Consider the following 19,208-nt stretch of genomic DNA (forward strand, 5'->3'; position numbering starts at 1 on the left):
TGAGTAAAAGTAAAGATACCTTAATAGAAAATGACTCAAGTGAAAGTCAAATCAAATTTTATTTGTCACATACACATGATTTGTAGATGTTGATGTGAGTGTAGTGAAATGGTTGTAGTCACCCAGTAAACTACTACTTGAGTAAAAGTATAAAAGTATTTGGTTTTAAATATACTTAAGTATCAAAACTCAATGTAATTGCTAGAATATACTTACGTGTCAAAAGTTTAAATCATTTCAAATCCTTATATTAATTAAGCATAGCAGATGGCGACATATTATTGTTATGTACTGAGAGCCAGGGGCACACTCCAACATAATTTACAAATGAACCATGTGTGTTTAGTTAGTCCGCCAGATCAGAGGCAGTAGGGATGTTGTCTTGATAAGCGTATGAGTTGGATTGTTTTTCTGTCCTGCTAAGCATTCAAAATGTAACAAGTACTTTTGGTTGTCTTATTTGTATTATGTGTATTATTTTCTTTAGGAATGTAGTGAAGTAAAAGTAAAAGTTGTCAAAAATATAAATTGTAAAGTACAGATACCGCAAAAAAATGAAGTAGTACTTTAAAGTATTTCTAGGGTTCAATAAAGAACCGTACATACAGTGGGGAGAACAAGTATTTGATACACTGCCGATTTTACAGGTTTTCCTACTTACAAACCATGTAGAGGTCTGTCATTTTTATCATACGTACACTTCAACTGTGAGAGACGGAATCTAAAACAAAAATCCAGACTATGACATTGTAGCTTTTTGGTCTAAACTCCACTCGCCGTGTTTGGAGGAAGAAGAAGGATGAGTACAACCCCAATAACACCATCCCAACCGTGAAGCATGGAGGTGGAAACATCATTCTTTGGGGATGCTTTTCTGCAAAGGGGACAGGACGACTGCACCGTATTGAGGGGAGGACGGATGGGGCCATGTATCGCGAGATCTTGGCCAACAATCTCATTCCCCCATTGAAGATGGGTCGTGGCTGGGTCTTCCAGCATGACAACGACCCGAAACACACAGCCAGGGCAACTAAGGAGTGGCTCCGTAAGAAGCATCTCAAGGTCCTGGAGTGGCCTAGCCAGTCTCCAGACCTGAACCCAATAGAAAATCTTTGGAGGGAGCTGAAAGTCCGTATTGCCCAGCGATAGCCCCGAAACCTGAAGGATCTGGGGAAGGTCTGTATGGAGGAGCGGGCCAAAATCCTTGCTGCAGTGTGTGCAAACCTGGTCAAGAACTACAGGAAACATATGATCTCTGTAATTGCAAACATGCTTTGTAGGTAGGAAAACCTGCAAAATTGGCAGTGTATCAAATACTTGTTCTCCCCACTGTAGCACCTAAAAGGGTTCCCATATGGGGACAATCAATCAAATGCATTTCTAAAGTTATTTTACATCAGCAGATGTCACAAAGTGCTTTACAGAAACCCAGCCTAAAACCCCAAACAGCAAGCATTTCAGATGTAGAAGCACAGTGGCTAGGAAAAACTCCCTTGAAAGTCAGGAACCTAGCAAGAAACCAGGCTCTGAGCGGGTGGACAGTCCTCTTTTGGTTGTACCAGGTGGAGATTATAAGCGTACATGACCAGTAAGGACAGATTGTTCTTCAAGATGTTTAAACATTCATAGATGACCAGCAGGGTCAAATAATAATTACAGTAGTTGTAGCGGGTGCAACAGGGCAGTACCTCAGGAATAAATGTCTGTGGTAACATAATTGCAAAAGGGTTTTCTAATGATCAATTTTAAAATGATAAACTTAGCTAACACTACGTGCCATTGCGAAACAGGAGTGATGGTTACTGATATTTGGCCTCTGTACGCCTATGCAGATATTCCATTAACATGTTGGTAACGGTAGCGTCCCACCTGGCCAACATCCGGTGAAATTGCAGAGCGCGAAATTCAAACTACAGAATTATAAATATTTAACTTTCATAAAATCACAATGTAATACATCAAAATAAAGTTTCACTTCTTGTTAATCCAGCCACTGTGTCAGACTTCAAAAAGGCTTTACGGCGAAAGCACACCATGTGTTTATCTGAGGAGAGCACCCAGCATACAAAACCATGAAAAACATATTTCAACCAGGCAGGTGTGACACGAAAGTCAGAAATAGCGATATAAGAAATGCCTTACCTTTGATCTTCTTCTGTTGGCATTTCTTCTGTTACATCACAAATGGTCCTTTTGTTCGATAATGTCCTTCTTTATATCCATAAAAACTCAGTTTAGCTGGCACGCTTCAGTCAATAATCCACCCAATTTCACTCCATCAAAATGCATACAAAATGAATCCCAAACATTACTAATAAACTTTTCAAAACAAGTCAAACATTGTTTATAATCAAACCTTAGGTACCCTAATATGTAAATAAATGATACAATTTAAGACGGAGAATCGTTATTGTCTTTACCGGAGAAAAATACCAAAGAACGCGCTCTCATTCACTAGCTTGGAAAAAATACAGCCAAAATGGGAGCCACCTAGAAAAACTACAATTGCTGAGTAATTTTTCCAGAAACCAGCTTGAAACTCTTTCTAAAGACTGTTGACATCTAATGGAAGCCCTAGGAACTGCAATCTGGGAGGACTTCCCCTGTAACGGTTTTCGTCCTCCTCTTCTGAGGAGGAGTAGGAAGGATCGGACCAATGCGCAGCGTGGTATGTCCATAATATATTTTAATTAAATATAAATGAACACAGAAAACAAAAGAATAACAGAATAAATGAAAACCGACACAGTCCCGTATGGAGCAAACACTGACACGGAAAATAATCACCCACAACCAAAATGGGGAAAACAGGCTACCTAAGTATGATTCTCAATCAGAGACAACGATTGACAGCTGCCTCTGATTGAGAACCATACCAGGCCAAACACAGAAATACAACATAGAAAAAGGAACATAGACTACCCACCCCAACTCACGCCCTGACCAAACTAACACAAAGACATAATAAAGGAACTAAGGTCAGAACATGACATCGCCTTATAATAAAAGTGACGGCCATTGAAAATAGTGGTTGGCTGAAATATTTTTTTGGGGGGGAATTGTTTGTCCTCAGGGTTTCGTCTGCCATATCAGTTCTCTTATACTCACAGACATTATTTCAATAACAGTTTTAGAAACTTTAGTGTTAGAGTGTTTTCTATCCAAATCTTCCAATTATATGCATATCCTGGCTTCTGGGCCTGAGTAACAGGCAGTTTACTTTGGGTACGCTTTTCATCCGGGCGTGAAAATAATGCCCCCCTACCCAAGAGAGGATAAAAGAATCAGCCGCTTCCAGATGCAATAGTGATTTACAACATTAACAATGTCTACACTGTATTTCTGAGCAAATGTATATTATTTAACTGGACAGGAAATGTGCTTTTCTTTAAAAAAACAAGGACATTTCTTAGTATCCCCAAACGGTAGTGTATGTTTCCCTTACGGATACCCTATAACACATCCAATAGTCAGGAGCTGTGCTGATGTTCTTTACCAGTGTTAACCCTTTGGAGCTGTGAATGACCCAGGGTAGCATTGTGTGAGTGTTCAGAGAGTGCCGACCTGCTCCCCATCACTGAATGCACACAAAATGCACTCCACTCTATATAGCACTAGTGGAAATAACTGCCTGTAATGATTCAATAGAGCACTTCCAGCTCCCTCTCCTGCGAGGTACTAATTACATTAGCAGCTCTCACAGAGATGAGTGCAAATGGCTATATTCACACACACACACGAGCGCACACGGACAGACGCACGCACACATACACACGGAAGCACACACACACACACGACAAGCCTGTTAGTTCTCTTTACTGCACCTTACGTTTAAATGCCAAATTCTTCGACCGACCATTAGTGGAATTAAAAATGGAAGGTTTCTGAATGTTGTTTGGCTTTTTCATATTTGTCTGAGGGTCATCTGGTAGATGTTTCAGGATAATGGAATGAGGCACATAAATATCTCCCATCTCTATACCGTAGGCTTTTGTGTGTTTTTACGTAGGTCATAAGTTTTGTTAATATTCTTGTTTTTTTGCACATTAAATTCAGCTCAGACTATCAAACTACTTGTAAAAATAGAACAGTACCACTTTTTTAAAACCCTACGTAGCACATTGTTTATAGGCTGTTATAATGCATTGTAAGACTTATCATACGTGTGTATGACCCCCTTGCAATGTGCTATTACCAATGCTTAATAACCCTTACTAAATAAAAGCCATTTTGAGTCTGTTGAAAATATTTATATAGAGACATAGCATAGCCTTATAGAGATTATGAAGGTTCACAGTTAGTAAAGTGTTACCGAAATAGCACATTGGATTTGGAGGGAGAAACAGTAAGGTAGATCTGGAGAGGGGACCTACAGACTAAAACATTTGGATTCCTCAAGGGTTCTTTGGGAATTGTGCTGGTTCTACGTGGAACCATACTTACCCAAATAACCCTTTGAGCCCTTCAATGGTTCTTTGCAGTTCAAAAAAGGGTTATTTCCTCTTTTAGTTATAATTAAAATGTAGGGGCACTGGATCATTAGAATATGTTGGGGCGTAGTTTATGCACAGCCCTTTTTGTTTAACCGTGAGTGAGTGTCATTCCAGTTTATTCAACTTTTGTGTTTTCATTTACATATTAAATACAGTATTACCATAGTTGTTAATGGTGTCTTGTGAAAGACTTACTAAGTTAGTAGTTCTCAATTCTCTCCTCTGTGGTCCCCAGCTGTTCCAGAGCAAGCACAATTGATTTAACTTGTTAATAACACATTAATAAACTTCTTAGGGATGGGCCCCTTTTTTCTCCATTTCCCCCTGAATGACGTGCCCAAAGTAAACTGCCTGTAGCTCAGGCCCTGAAGCCAGGATATGCATATAATTGGTACCATTGGAAAGACAACACTTTGATGTTTGTACAAATGTTAAAATAATGTAGGAGAATATAACACAATAGATATGGTAGGAGAAAATACAAAGAAAACCAACCTGAATTCCTTTTTGAGAGACCATGCTCTTATAAATGCAAGAGAAAGGTCATATTGTAAAATAACTCCCTGGATGCAATTCCTATGGCTCCACAGGGTGGCAGCAGTCTATGTTCAAAGTTTCAGCCTTGTAACTTCAAAAAAGAATAAGAAATAACAGTTTATATAAGGACACAGTATTGGAAATCCGTGTCTTGGAAATCGGTTTCCTATTGAACATACTAATTTCTGAAATAAATATTATAGTTTGATTGCATTTTAGGGTATCTGAGGAGTAAATAGAAATGTATTTTGACTTGTTGAAACAAGGTTTAGTGGTAGATTTTCAGATTCCTTTCTCTGCAAGTTGAATCGCCAGCCATCGATTTGGATTTCTCAAATCGATGGCTGGCGCCAACTAAACAGACTTTTGGGGATATAAAGAAGGATTTTATCTAACAAAATGACACTGCATGTTATAGCTGGGACCCTTTGGATGACAAATCAGAGGAAGATTTTCAAAAAGTAAGTGATTGGGAATGTATGAAACCTGTGCTGCTTGAAAAATATTTTGATGTGGGGCGTCGTCCTTAAACAATCGCATGTTTTCGCTGTAATAGCTACTGTAAATCAGACAATGCATTTCGATTAAGAAGAATGTAAGCTTTCAGCCGATTTAAGACACTTATACAGTGGGAGAACAAGTATTTGACACTGCCGATTTGACAGGTTTTCCTACTTACTAAGCATGTAGAGGTCTGTAATTTTTATCATAGGTACACTTCAACTGTGAGAGATGGAATCTAAAACAAAATTCCAGAAAATCACATTGTATGATTTTTAAGTAATTAATTTGCATTTTATTGCATTGACATAAGTATTTGATCACCTACCAACCAGAAAGAATTCTGGCTCTCACAGATCTGTTAGTTTTTCTTTAAGAAGCCCTCCTGTTCTCCACTCATTACCTGTATTAACTGCACTTGTTTGAACTCATTACCTGTATAAAAGACACCTGTCCACCCACTCAATCAAAAAGACTCCAACCTCTCCACAATGGCCAAGAGCAGAGAACTGTGTAAGGACATCAGGGTTAAATTGTAAACCTGCACAAGGCTGGGATGGGCTACAGGACAATAGGCAAGCAGCTTGGTGAGAAGGCAACAACTGTTGGCGCAATTATTAGAAAATGGAAGAAGTTCAAGATGACGGTCAATCACCTCGGTCTGAGGCTCCATGCAAGATCTCACCTCGTGGGGCATCAATGATCATGAGTAAGGTGAGGGATCAGCCCAGAACTACACTGCAGGACCTGGTCAATGACCTGAAGAGAGCTGGGACCACAGTCTCAAAGAAAGCCATTAGTAACACACTACGCCGTCATGGATTAAAGTCCTGCAGCACACGCAAGGTCCCCCTGCTCAAGCCAGCGCATGTACAGGCCTGTCTGAAGTTTGGCAATGACCATCTGGATGATCCAGAGGAGGAATGGTCATGGTCATGAGATGGTCATGTGGTCTGATGAGACAAAAATAGAGCTTTTTGGTCTAAACTCCACTTGCCGTGTTTGGAGGAAGAAGAAGGATGAGTACAACCCCAAGAACACCATCCCAACTGTGAAGCATGGAGGTGGAAACATCATTCTTTGGGGATGCTTTTCTGCAAAGGGGACAGGACGACTGCGCCGTATTGAGGGGAGGATGGATGGGGCCATGTATTGCAAGATCTTGGCCAAAAATCTCCTTCCCTCAGCAAGAGCATTGAAGATGGGTCGTGGCTGGGTCTTCCAGCATGAAAAACGACCCAAAACACACAGCCAGGGCAACTAAGGAGTGTCTCCGTAAGAAGCATCTCAAGGTCCTGGAGTGGCCTAGCCAGTCTCCAGACCTGAACCCAATAGAAAATCTTTGGAGGGAGCTGAAAGTCCGTATTGCCCAGCGACAGCCCCGAAACCTGAAGGATCTGGAGGATCTGTATGTGGGAGTGGGCCAAAATCCCTGCTGCAGTATGTGCAAACCTGGTCAAGACCTACAGGAAACGTATGATCTCTGTAATTGCAAACAAAGGTTTCTGTACCAAATATTAAGTTCTGCTTTTCTGATTATCAAATACTTATGTCATGCAATAAAATGCAAATTAATTACTTAAATATCATCATACAATGTGATTTTCTGGATTTTTGTTTTAGATTCCGTCTCTCACAGTTGAAGTGTACCTATGATAAAAAATTACAGACATCTACGTGCTTTGTAAGTAGGAAAACCTGCAAAATCGGCAGTGTATAAAATACTTGTTCTCCCCACAGTATATTCCTACATTTTTAAAATCCATAATATTGATTAGAATTTATTTGAATTACGAGCCCTCAAGTTCCACCGGAAGTTGTCCTGCTCGCGGGACACCGATCCTTATTAATAAAACCTAAGGAATTTTAACTATAAAATATGGCTTATCCAGAATTTAAAAAACTGCATAGTTTTACAAAGAACCTTTGAGATTGAGAAAGGTTAGTTATTATAGAACCATTCTCCAAAAAGGTTATTTAAAGAACTAGAAAAAGGATTGTAACCATAGCGGTACCCTTTTTGGTGCTATATAGAACCTTTTTTTAATGGTTCTTTATAGAACCTTAGGAAAGCATTCCTTATAGCACCATACAGTATTTAATTTTTTTTTAATTATTTCTTACATTGTTAGCCCAGAAAACCTTAAGTTTTATTACATACAGCCGGGAAGAACTATTGGATATCAGAGCGACATCATCTTACCAGCACTATGACCAGGAATACGACTTTCCCGAAGTGGATCCTTTGTCCACACCACCCAGGGTATTTGAACTGATTCCAGAGGCTGACCCAAAATAACGCTGCCAGAGAAGAGGGAGATGGAGCTGTCTTCGGAGGCACGCACACCACCCAACACTTCTGAGTATATTACTCGCTAATGTCCAGTCCATAGATAACAAGGTTAATGAAATCAGGGCAAGGGTTGTTTCCAGAGACAAATCAGGGATTGTCACATACTATGTTTCGTAGAAACATGGCTCTCTTGGGATATGCTGTCGGAGTCGGTACAGCCACCTGGAATCTCAGTGCGTCGCGCCGACAGGAATAAACATCTCTCTGGGAAGAAGAAGGGAGGGGGGTGTATGTTTCATGATTAACGACTCATGGTGTAATTGTAACAACATATAGTAACTCAAGTCCTTTTGTTCATCTGACCTAGGATTCCTCACAATCAAATGTTGACCATATTATCTCCCAAGAGAATTCTCTATAAGAGCTGTATAAGGCCATAAGCAAAAAATAAAACGGTCATCCAGAAGTGGTGCTCCTAGTGGCCGGGACATTTATGCAGATCATTTTCCTCTCTCATGATGCCATCTATTTTGTGAAGTGCACCAGTCCCTCCTGCAGCAAAGCACCAGCACAACATGATGCTGCCATCCCCGTGGAATGATGTTCTTTGGCTTGCAAGCATCCCATTTTCCCTCCGAACATAACGATGGTCATTATTGCCAAACAGTTCTATTTTTGTTTCATCAGAATAGAGGACATTTTCTCCAAAAAGTATGATCTTTGTCCCCTTGTGCAGTTGCAAACCATAGTCTGGCTTTTTATGGCAGTTTTGGAGCAGTGGCCTCTTCCTTGCTGAGTGGCCTTTCAGGTTATGTCAATATAGGACTCGTTTTTCAGTGGATATAGATACTTTTGTACCTGGTTTCCTCCAGCATCTTCACAAGGTCCTTTGCTGTTGTTCTGGGATTGATTTGCACTTTCGCACCAAAGTACGTTCATCTCTAGGAGACAGAATGTGTCTCCTTCCTGAGCGGTATGATGGCTGCGTGGTCCCATGGTGTTTATACTTGCGTACTATTGTTTGTACAGATGAACGTGGTACCTTCTGGCGTTTGGAAATTGCTCCCAATGATGAACCAGACTTGTGGCGGTCTACAATTTATTTTCTGAGGTCTTGGCTGATTTCATTAGATTTTCCGATGATGTCAAGCAAAGAGACACTGAGTTTGAAGGTAGGCCTTGAAATACATCCACAAGTTCACCTCCAATTGACTCAAATTATGACAATTAGCTTATCAGAAGCTTTTTAAGCCATGACAACATTTTCTGGAATTTTCCAAGCTGTTTAAAGCACAGTCAACTTAGTGTATGTAAACTTTTGACCCACTGGAATTGTGATACAGTGAATGATAAGTGAAATAATCTGTCTGTAAACAATTGTTGGAAAAATGACTTGTGTCATGCACAAAGTAGATGTCCTAACCGACTTGCCAAAACTATAGTTTGTTAACAAGAATTGTGTGGAGTGGTTGAAAAACAAGTTTTAGAGACTCCAACCAACCTTATGTAAACTTCCGACTTAAGCTGTACATGTACAAATTACCTTGACTAATCTGTTCCCCGGCACATTGTCTTGGTACCAGTACCCACTATAGACAGCCTCGTTATTGATATTTTATTGTTACCTTTTTTTAAACTTTAGCTTATTTGTAAATATTTTCTTAACTCTATTTTCTTAAAACTGCTTTGTTGGTTAAGGGTTTGTAAAGTAAGCATTTCACAGTAATGTTGTATTCAGCACAAGTGACAAATAAAATTATATTTTATTTTATTGGCTCATTCATCCTCTCTCCTCTCCCCTGTAATTATTCCCCAGGTCGTTGCTGTAAATGAGAATGTGTTCTCAGTCTGGTAAAAACAGGGTTAAATATAATTAAATATAAGGCTGCCAGTCATACTCAGAGCCCTGTGAACTGGGCCACCCACACATATTCTGTAGGGTGGCTCAGATGCAGCCCTAAAGAGATTTAGAGGCCGTATTTTTTAAAGGAGGGTGGAGATTCACTCTGCTTGCATGTTGTTGTTTTTTACAGAAATATCAGAAACAGAGGTGGCAGGTTAAGAGGAATCAAAGTGTGAGAGGTGGCATCAGGTATTGGATCCCAGTCTCATGCGGGGAATTGTACATGTGCGTAAAGCCGGGAGTGTTATTAACCACTACCATGGCTTATAGGCAGTCCTAAAATATCGGAGGCATACTGCATCATGTACATAGGACACACATGTACAAAGGAGCTCAGCTACATTAGACAGCTACATTCCCCACAGATATCAAATACTGATCACAGCACAGAAGTTCTCTTTCAATCTCTCCCCTTCTCCCGTGTGATGCAACCTTAACTATTTGACTGGAGAAGAGGAGGGAGGGCTATCCACTCCGGGGTAGTTGGAGGGATGGGGAGGAGGAGGAGGAGAGTGACTGCTGCTGTGTGCCTGTCTACACAGCCCCCCTCCCTCTCTCACTCTGTCAGCAATCCCCTCCTCTCTTTCTCCCTCTCCATCTCCCTTGCGCTCTCTCTGTCTGTCTGGTGTGTTAGCAGTATGGAGCCCAACAGTCCTAAGAAGATCCAGTTTGATGTGCCTCCCTTTCAGAGCCAGTTGGACCCTCAGGCAGCTGAACATGTGAGTTCATCCCACTGCACCATTGGCTTGTGGGGGGTGGGTGTGTGGCGGGTAATGTACATGGGTGACAGGGATATTTGATCATTTGGACTTCACTAGAGAGTAGATGGCTAGTTGGGTTTGTTGCTAATTGACAAGCTGGGGACGTATCAAGTGTCTCAGCGCAACAGTGCTGATTTAGGATCAGTCTAACCATTTACATCACAAAAAATAACATTACATGGACAGGGGGAGCTGATCCTAGATCAGCACTCCTGCTCTGAAACACTTGATACATAATTGCCCTAGTCTTTATGAAATAGCTTTTGGTTTTATTCATGGTCATCTTTATAGCTGATTTCAATATTTGTGTGTTAAACTATCTAACAAATATTCTAAAGATGATTTACGAACATCATGCTTGAAGTTGATTGCATTTACACAGTCAGCATTGGATGAACAATATCATATTACTTTAATGGTTGAAGCAAGACCTTCTTCATGCCCCTAAATCCATTACTGCAACCAATATCAGCCTGATGCAACTCTTTTGGCTAGTAATGGCTGGAACACACAGAATTAGAGGATTAGATGCAGTTGAGGATTAGATGTTTCTGTGCATTATACTGTAGGGTGGTTACCCCTAGACTATGATCGTGGGTCAGTTTTTGATTTCCCCCACTAATGGTTATGGTTGGGATTGGGAAAGGGGAAGCTGATCGTAAATCTTTACCGAGGGGAAACTTCACCCCAGAGCTGTATCATAGGCTATACCTAACCCCTTCCTCCCCCATCACAGATTCGTAGGAGAAGACCCACCCCTGCGACGCTGGTCATCTACCAAGAGCCATCTGGGGCAGGTAAGACAGGGGAAACTCTATCCCATCAGTGTGTGTGTGTGTGTGTGTGTGTGTGTCTGTGTGTGTCTGTGTGTGTGTGTGTGTGTGTGTGTGTGTGTGTGTGTGTGTGTGTGTGTGTGTGTGTGTGTGTGTGTGTGTGTGTGTGTGTGTGTGTGTGTGTGTGTGCGCACATCTCTCCCTGTGTGTACTGCAAAACTAAGGTTTACAATGGAGTGGCATACACCACACATCTTGTTCTTAATTGCCTAGTTAAATAAGGTTAAATACATGTATTCACTCTCACACTAGAGACTATATACTTTATCTGCCTTAACATTATTAGCATAACATTTACTGTGACTTTATAGAAGTCAGGAAATTCAGTTATGCTCGCTCATATACTATTGAGAGCCAATTAACTCTTCTGCTATCTTGATCAGGACTCTCTTGAAAAATTTATTTTTATCTTAATGAGACAAAGATGGATAAATAAACATCAAATAAAAGGAGTCAGCTGATAGTTTGTTAGTCATAATAATGTAAGAACCTTTCAGCACTGGCCCAAATACAAAGGTGTCTGTATATAGCGTAGCACAGAGCAGTACACAGTTTACATATACTGTACATATACAGTGTGCGTATACATATTATACAGTATAACAATAAGATTGTTTAGGCAGTGATTGGGTTGACTCCTACTGGAAGGGCCACATTTGCAGAAACATACATTGTCAAACATACTGTGTCATCCAGTAAAATGACAAACATCCCACTGGGCATACACTAGTTGAATCAATGTTGTTTCCATGTCATTTAACCAATGTGGAATAGACTTTGAATTGTCGTCTGTGTCTAGTGGGATTTATCTCATGAAAAGATATTATATAAAATTAACATCTTAAGTAGTGTTTTAACAGGGGTAGTAAAAAAATGTCTCTCCAAAAAGTAAACTATCCCTTTAAAGGCCACTAAAAAGAGGCAAGAAGCAGGAGCCAAGTAATATTTCTCTATTTTGACATTGGACTATGTTGTGCTGATTATCATGTGGTTGTGCACTTCTTAGCGGGACAACTTCCGGTGAAACTGGAGGGCGCACAATTCAAATAAATAATCATTAAAATAATGGATATTAAACATTTAGGTATATACAAGTGCCTTATATCGGTTCAATGGTTAAATTATTGTTAATCTAACTGCATTGTCCGATGTACAATAGGCTTTACAGCGAAAGCATGCCATACAATTGTTTGAGGACGGCGCCCCACATCAAACTATTTTTCCACTGGCACAGGTTTCATATATTAACAAATAACGATTAAATATTCACATACTTTTTGAATATCTTCCTTTGATTTGTCATCCAAAGGGTCCAAGCCTAAATGTGTAGTGTCATTTTGTTAGATAAAATCCTTCTTTATATCCCAAAAAGTCAGTTTAGTTGGAGCCATCAATTTGAGTAATCCCCTTGTTCAACTTGCAGAGAAAGGAATCCAAGTCAAAATACGTTTCTATATAATCCTCAGATACCCTAAAATGTAATTAAACTATAATATTTAATAAGGAAAGAAGTATGTTCAATAGAAAAACAACATCAGCAGGTGCGTGTTCTCCTCGTTGCGTACACACAAATTTCTAAGTCTATGTCCCTGTATCAAAACTCATTATTCTTCCTCATTTTGGAAGAAACGAGCCTGAAACATTGAACGAAGACTACTGACACCCAGTGGAAGCCATAGGAATTGCATACTGGGAGCTAGATAAAAAACATCCCTGTATGTATAATTGGAAGATTATGGGCTCTCAAAAAAATATTGATTTCTTTGGATTTTCTCCTACCATGTCTATTGTGTTATAGGCTCCTACATTATTTTAACATTTCTACAAACTTCAGAGTGTTTTCTTTCCAATGGCATCACATATATTCATATCCTGGCTTCAGGGCCTGAGCAACAGGCAGTTTGCTTTGGGAACCTCAGTCAGGCGGAAATGGAGAAAAATAGACCCTAGAATAAGTTAATAATCCCAAAGGGACAGGCAAATAGACAGGTCAAGGCAGGCAGGGGTCAATAGTCCAGAGAAGTGGGGGAGAGGTACAGGACGGCAGACAGGCTCAGGGTCAGGTCAGGCAGAGTAATACATAGGTAGGGCAAAGGAACAGGACGGCAGGCAGGCTCAGGCAGTGTGGTCAGGCAAGCGGGCTCAGAGACAGGACAGGCAAGGGTCAAAACCAGGAAAACCATCTCCTTTGTCTTGATTATGTTGAGGGAGAGGTTGTTGTCCTGGCACCACACGGCCAGGTCTCTGACCTCCTCCCTATAGACTGTCTCGTCGTTGTTGGTGATCAGGCCTACCACTGTTGTGTCATCGGCAAACTTAATGATGGTGTTGGGGTCGTGCCTGGCCTTGCAGTCATGAGTGAACAGGGAGTACCCCTGAGGGTCCCCCGCGTTGAGGATCAGCGTGGCGGATGTGTTGTTACCGACACTTACCACCTGGGTGCGGCCCGTCAGGAAGTCCAGGATCTAGTTGCAGAGGGAGGTTTTTATTCCCAGGGTCCTTAGCTTAGTGAAGAGCTTTTAGGGCACTATGGTGTTGAACACTGAGCTGTAGTCAATGAATAGCATTCTCACATAGGTGTTCCCTTGTCCAGGTGTGAAAGGGCCGTGTGGAGTCATCTTTGGATCTGTTGGGGCGGTATGCAAATTGGAGTGGGTATAGGGTTTCTGGGATAATGGTGTTGATGTGAGCAGTAACCAGTCTTCCAAAGCACTTCATGGCTACAGACGTGAGTGCTACGGGTCGGTAGTCATTTAGACAGGGTACCTTAGTGTTCTGGGGCACAGGGACTATGGTGATCTGCTTGAAACATGTTGGTATTACAGACTTATACAGGGAGAGGTTGAAAATGTCAGTGAAGAGACTTGCCAGTTGGGCAGCGCATGCTCGGAGTACACGTCCTGGTAATCCGTCTGGCCCTGCGGCCTTATGAATGTTGACCAGTTTAAAGGTCTTAAACACATCGGCTGCAGAGAGCGTGATCACACAGTCATCCAGAACAGCCGATGCTCTCATGCATGTTTCAGTGTTACTTGCCTTGAAACGAGCAGGGAAGTAATTTAGCTCGTCTGGTAGGCTCGTGTCACTGGGCAGCTCTCGGCTGTGCTTTCCTTTGTATTTTGCAAGCCCTGCCACATCTGACAAATGTCGGAGTCGGTGTAGTACGATCCGATCTTAGTCCTGTATTGATGCTTTGTTTGATTGTTCGTCGGAGGGCATAACAGGATTTCTTATAAGCTTCTTGGTTAGAGTCCCGCTCCTTGAAAGCGGTAGGTCTACCGTTCAGCTCAATATGAATGTTGTCTGTAATCCATGACTTCTGGTTGTCTGTAATCCATGACTTCCATGACTTCTGGTACGTACAGTCAATTTGGGGACAATGTCATCAATGCACTTATTGATGAAGCCAGTGATTGATGTGGTGTACTCCTCAGTGCCATCGGAAGAATCCGGGAACATATTCCAGTCTGTGCGAACAAAACTGTCCTGTAGCTTAGCATCTGCTTCATCTTATTATGAAAGCAGAAATCAGGAGGATAGAATTATGGTCAGAATTATGGTCAGCCAAAAAACGTGAACCCGAACCCAGCAAGATCCCTCCACAGTTCCCCAATAGCTGTCCCTCAACCATTCGAGACCCCTCCCAAATCCCCTCCAAGAAGAAAAATTTGGAAAAAAAATACAGTTCATTCCATTCCCCACTCCCAAGAACACCCCAATGCACCACAAACCAAGACAATGAACTAAAGAGAAAAAATGAAAAGACAGAAGAAAACAGCAAACAATGCAAAAATATATATACGTAATAATACATTTAAAACAAAGGATATCAAGGACAACTAAAATCATAACAACAATGCCAACAGTATATGTTTGTGTGCGTGTCTGGCACTTTTACATGTATGTCTGTGTTCTTGTATGCGTTTATTTGAATGAGAGTGTGTGTATATGCATGTGTACAAACACCTGCACTGCATCAGCCTCAGGCAAAGCAGCATTCGTTTTAAAAACACTGCCCCTCAGTGTCATTCAAACCATACCATTTTATTATTTTATTATGCTTTATTATTTAGTTCTTTAAAAACTTTTATCTGACCATCATTTGATCTCCCGCACAGCAACTACACTCCCACTTTCTTCAATTCCACATCCCAACCCTCAGCTTCCCTCAGCCCATCCCATCTATCTCTGCTGGCCACCCACGTCGGGTTTCTACGCAACACATATCTTTCAACTATGCTGTGCTGTTTAACGTACAATTTCAATCTATATAATTGAATAGTATCCACAGATAGTGAGTTGAAGATAAATACTGTTACTAAGAGTATTAGCATATTAGTAATTGACTGACCCGGTCTCTCCAGATCTGCTAACAGTACTATTTCTAGGGTCAATTTTAGATCAATGCTATGCATTTTCAGCCAATCTTGAACCTGAGACCAAAAACAGGCTACCTGAGGGCAATACCAAAATAAATAGTCTATTGATTCTGTATCCTCACAAGCAAATCTGCAGAGCTTCGATGATTTTATGCCCCAAATATTAAAACTTTTGTTGGTGGTGTCAGAGTCGTGTGTATAGGTGGCAGGGAAGTCAGGCGCAGGAGAGTCAAACGGAGTGTAAATGGAGTCTTTTAATAAATGCCCACTTAACATGCTCCAAACACTAATATGTACATACATAAATAAACATGGGTACGAGGACCCGTCGCGCACCTATACAACCAATAAAACAACACTGACATAAAACAATCTCTGACAAAGACATGAAGGGAAACAGAGGGTTAAATACACAACAGGTAATGATTGGGATTGAAACCAGGTGTGTGGGAAGACAAGACAAAACCAATGGAAAATGAAAAATGGATCAATGATGGCTAGAAGACCGGTGACGTCGACCGCCGAGCACCGCCCGAACAAGGAGAGGCAACGACTTCTGGCAGAAGTCGTGACAGGTGGCACAAATTCTATATAATAATTTTAGCTGAAAAGCACAGTCTTGAAACTTGCGTTGTTTTATATATCAACACATACACCCTGCACCATGGAATCGGTACATCAAAAATCTTTTCCCATGTAACGGTTCTCCTCGTCATCTAAGGAAGAGTAGATCGAGATCGGACCAATGCGCAGCGTGGTATGTGTCCATGTTAATATTTAGTAAATCAACTGAACACTGAATAACAAAACAACAAAGAGAGTGAACGAAACAGTCCTGAAAGGTGCAAACACACAAAACAGAAAACAACTACCCACAAATCAAGTGGGAAAAACAGGCTATCTAAGTATGGTTCTCAATCAGAGACAACGATTGACAGCTGCCTCTGATTGAGAACCATACCAGGCCAAACACATAGAAAACCAAAACTAGAACAACACATAGAATGCCCACCCCAACTCACGCCCTGACCAACCTAAACAAGAAACATAACAAAGGAACTAAGGTCAGGACGTGACAGTACCCCCCCAAAGGTGCGGACTCCGGCCGCAAAACCTAAACCCATAGGGGAGGGTCTGGGTTGGCATCTGTCCACGGTGGCGGCTCTGGCACGGGACGTGGACCCCACTCCGCCATAGTCTTGGCCCCCTTTACATGTAGCCTTAGGAGCGGCGACCCTCACCGCCGACCTCGGACTGGGGACCTTTGCAGCGGGCCCCGAATAGAAGGACGGCTCTGGCACCGCCGGAGTGAAGGGCGGCTCTGGCAGCACCGGACAAGCGAGATGCTCTGGAAGCGCTGGACAGGCGAGAGGCTCTGGCAGCGCTTGACAGGCGGGAGGCTCTGGCCTCGCCGGACAGGCGGGAGGCTCTGGCAGCACCGAACTGGCGGGAGACTCTGGAGGGAGGAGACGGAGAGACAGCTTGGTCCTTGGAGGAGGCACAGGATAGACAGGGCCGTGGAGGCGCACTGGAGGTCTCGAACTAAGGGTCTGCACAACTCGTCCTGGCTGGATGGTGATTTTACCCCGGCACGTGTGGGGCGCAGGCACAGGACGCACTGGGCTGTGCAGACGCACTGGAGACACAGTGCGCAGGACTGGCGCAGGATATCCTGGCCCGAGGAGACGCACTGGAGGTCTGGAGAGCAGGGCTGGCACCATCCGTCCTGGCTGGATCCTCACCCTAGTCCGGCAGATGTGGGGAGCTGGGATGTAGCGCACCGGGCTAAGAATGCGTACTGGAGACACCATGCGCTCCACCGCATAACATGGTGCCTGACCAGTACGATGCCCTACATGGTAAGCACGTCTTGGAGAGCTGTAGCGCCGAGCTGGCACAGGACGTGCAGGGCTAGGGAGTTGGACAGGGGGCCTGGTGCGTGGGGCTGGCACAGTCTTCACCAGACGGCTAGGACGCACCTCAGGACGAGTATGGAGAGCTGACTCAGGTGACATCAAATCCCAGACACGCTCCGGCAGATGTCGTGCCTCATGCACCAACACAGCAACTCCCTCATTACTCTCTCCTCCAATCTCCCCATTAACTCCTTCACTGTCTCTGCTTCGCTGCCTTCGCTCACCTCCAATTCCGCCCTGACCGGCTCTGGTTCCATCCTTGGCTCCTTACGGTAAGCACGGGGAGTTGGCTCAGGTCTGACTCCTGACTCTGCCACACTCCCTGTGTTCCCCCCCCAATACATTTTTGGGGCTGCTTCTCGGGCTTCCTTGCCAGCCGTGCCAAGCCCTCGTATTGTCTCCGCTCAGCCTTAGCTGCCTCCAATTCCTCCTGTGGATGGCGATACTCCCCAGCCTGTGCCCAGGGTCCCTTACCGTCCAGTATCTCCTCCCATGTCCATTTCACCAGATAGCTCTGCTGCTCCTGGTTTCCACGCTGCTTGGTCCTTTTGTGGTGGGTAGTTCTGTAATGATTGACCTCCTCCTCTTCTTACAAAGAGTAGTACGAAGGATCGGAGGACCAATGAGCAGCGTGGTATGTGTCCATGTTAATATTTAATAAATCAACCGAACACTGAATAACAAAACAACAAAGAGAGTGAACGAAACAGTCCTGTAAGGTGCTAACACACAAAATAGACAACAATTACCCACAAATCAAGTGGGAAAACAGGCTACAGCTGCCTCTGATTGAGAACCATACCAGGCCAAACACATAGAAAACCAAAACTAGAACAGCACATAGAATGCCCACCCCAACTCACACCCTGACCAACCTAAACAATAAACATAACAAAGGAACTAAGGTCAGGCCCATCTCCTTATTGGTTTATAGAAGCAGGTACAAACGCGCCATCTCCTCATTGGTTATACCCACGTGGGTGACTGAAAGTCGAACGAGGTCAGTGGCAGTAATGCACCTAATTTATGAAAGTTCCAATCGCAATATAAAGTCAAGCGAAGAAAATGCCTCGAAGGAGGAGAGATGACTAGAAACTAATCGGTTGACTGTTATTTGTGTGGATTAATTATCAGAGTAGAGGACCTTGTGCATTTCAGGTAAAATAACAACTCAATGTTTATATCCCAGGACAAATTAGCTAGCAACAGCAAGGTGCCAGCAGCATACCAGCCTGCATACCACTGCTGGGTTGCTTCTGAAGCTAAACAGGGTTGGTCCTGGTCAGTCCCTGGATGAGAGACCAGATGCTGCTGGAAGTTGTGTTGGAGGGCCAATATGAGGCACTCTTTCCTCTGGTCTAAAAAATATCCCAATGCCCCAGGACAGTGATTGGAGACACTGCCCTGTGTAGGCTGCTGTCTTTCGGATGGGACGTTAAACGGGTGTCCTGACTCTCTGAGGTCATTAAAGATCCCACGGCACTTATTGTAAGAGTAGGGGTGTTAACCCCGGTGTCCTGGCTAAACTCCCAATCTGGCCCTCAAACCATCACAGTCACCTAATAATCCCCAGTTTTACAATTGGCTCATTC

At 42.7% G+C, this 19,208-nt stretch overlaps 1 protein-coding gene across 1 annotated transcript in view; it reads left to right on the top strand.

Annotated features, from left to right (window-relative positions):
- The first annotated feature begins 10,357 nt into the window (after positions 1-10,357).
- The window catches only part of LOC112232157 (protein phosphatase 1 regulatory subunit 1C-like), a 35,561-nt gene continuing 26,710 nt past the window's right edge, over positions 10,358-19,208 (top strand). Inside the window, exons 1-2 of the mRNA XM_042325000.1 lie at positions 10,358-10,446; positions 11,225-11,313. Coding sequence (XP_042180934.1) covers positions 10,366-10,446; positions 11,225-11,313 — 170 coding nt within the window. The 5' untranslated portion in view covers positions 10,358-10,365. The remainder of the gene's footprint in view (positions 10,447-11,224; positions 11,314-19,208) is intronic.

Source organism: Oncorhynchus tshawytscha, linkage group LG07, assembly GCF_018296145.1.
Source record: "Oncorhynchus tshawytscha isolate Ot180627B linkage group LG07, Otsh_v2.0, whole genome shotgun sequence".
Classification (NCBI taxonomy): Eukaryota; Metazoa; Chordata; class Actinopteri; order Salmoniformes; family Salmonidae; genus Oncorhynchus; species Oncorhynchus tshawytscha.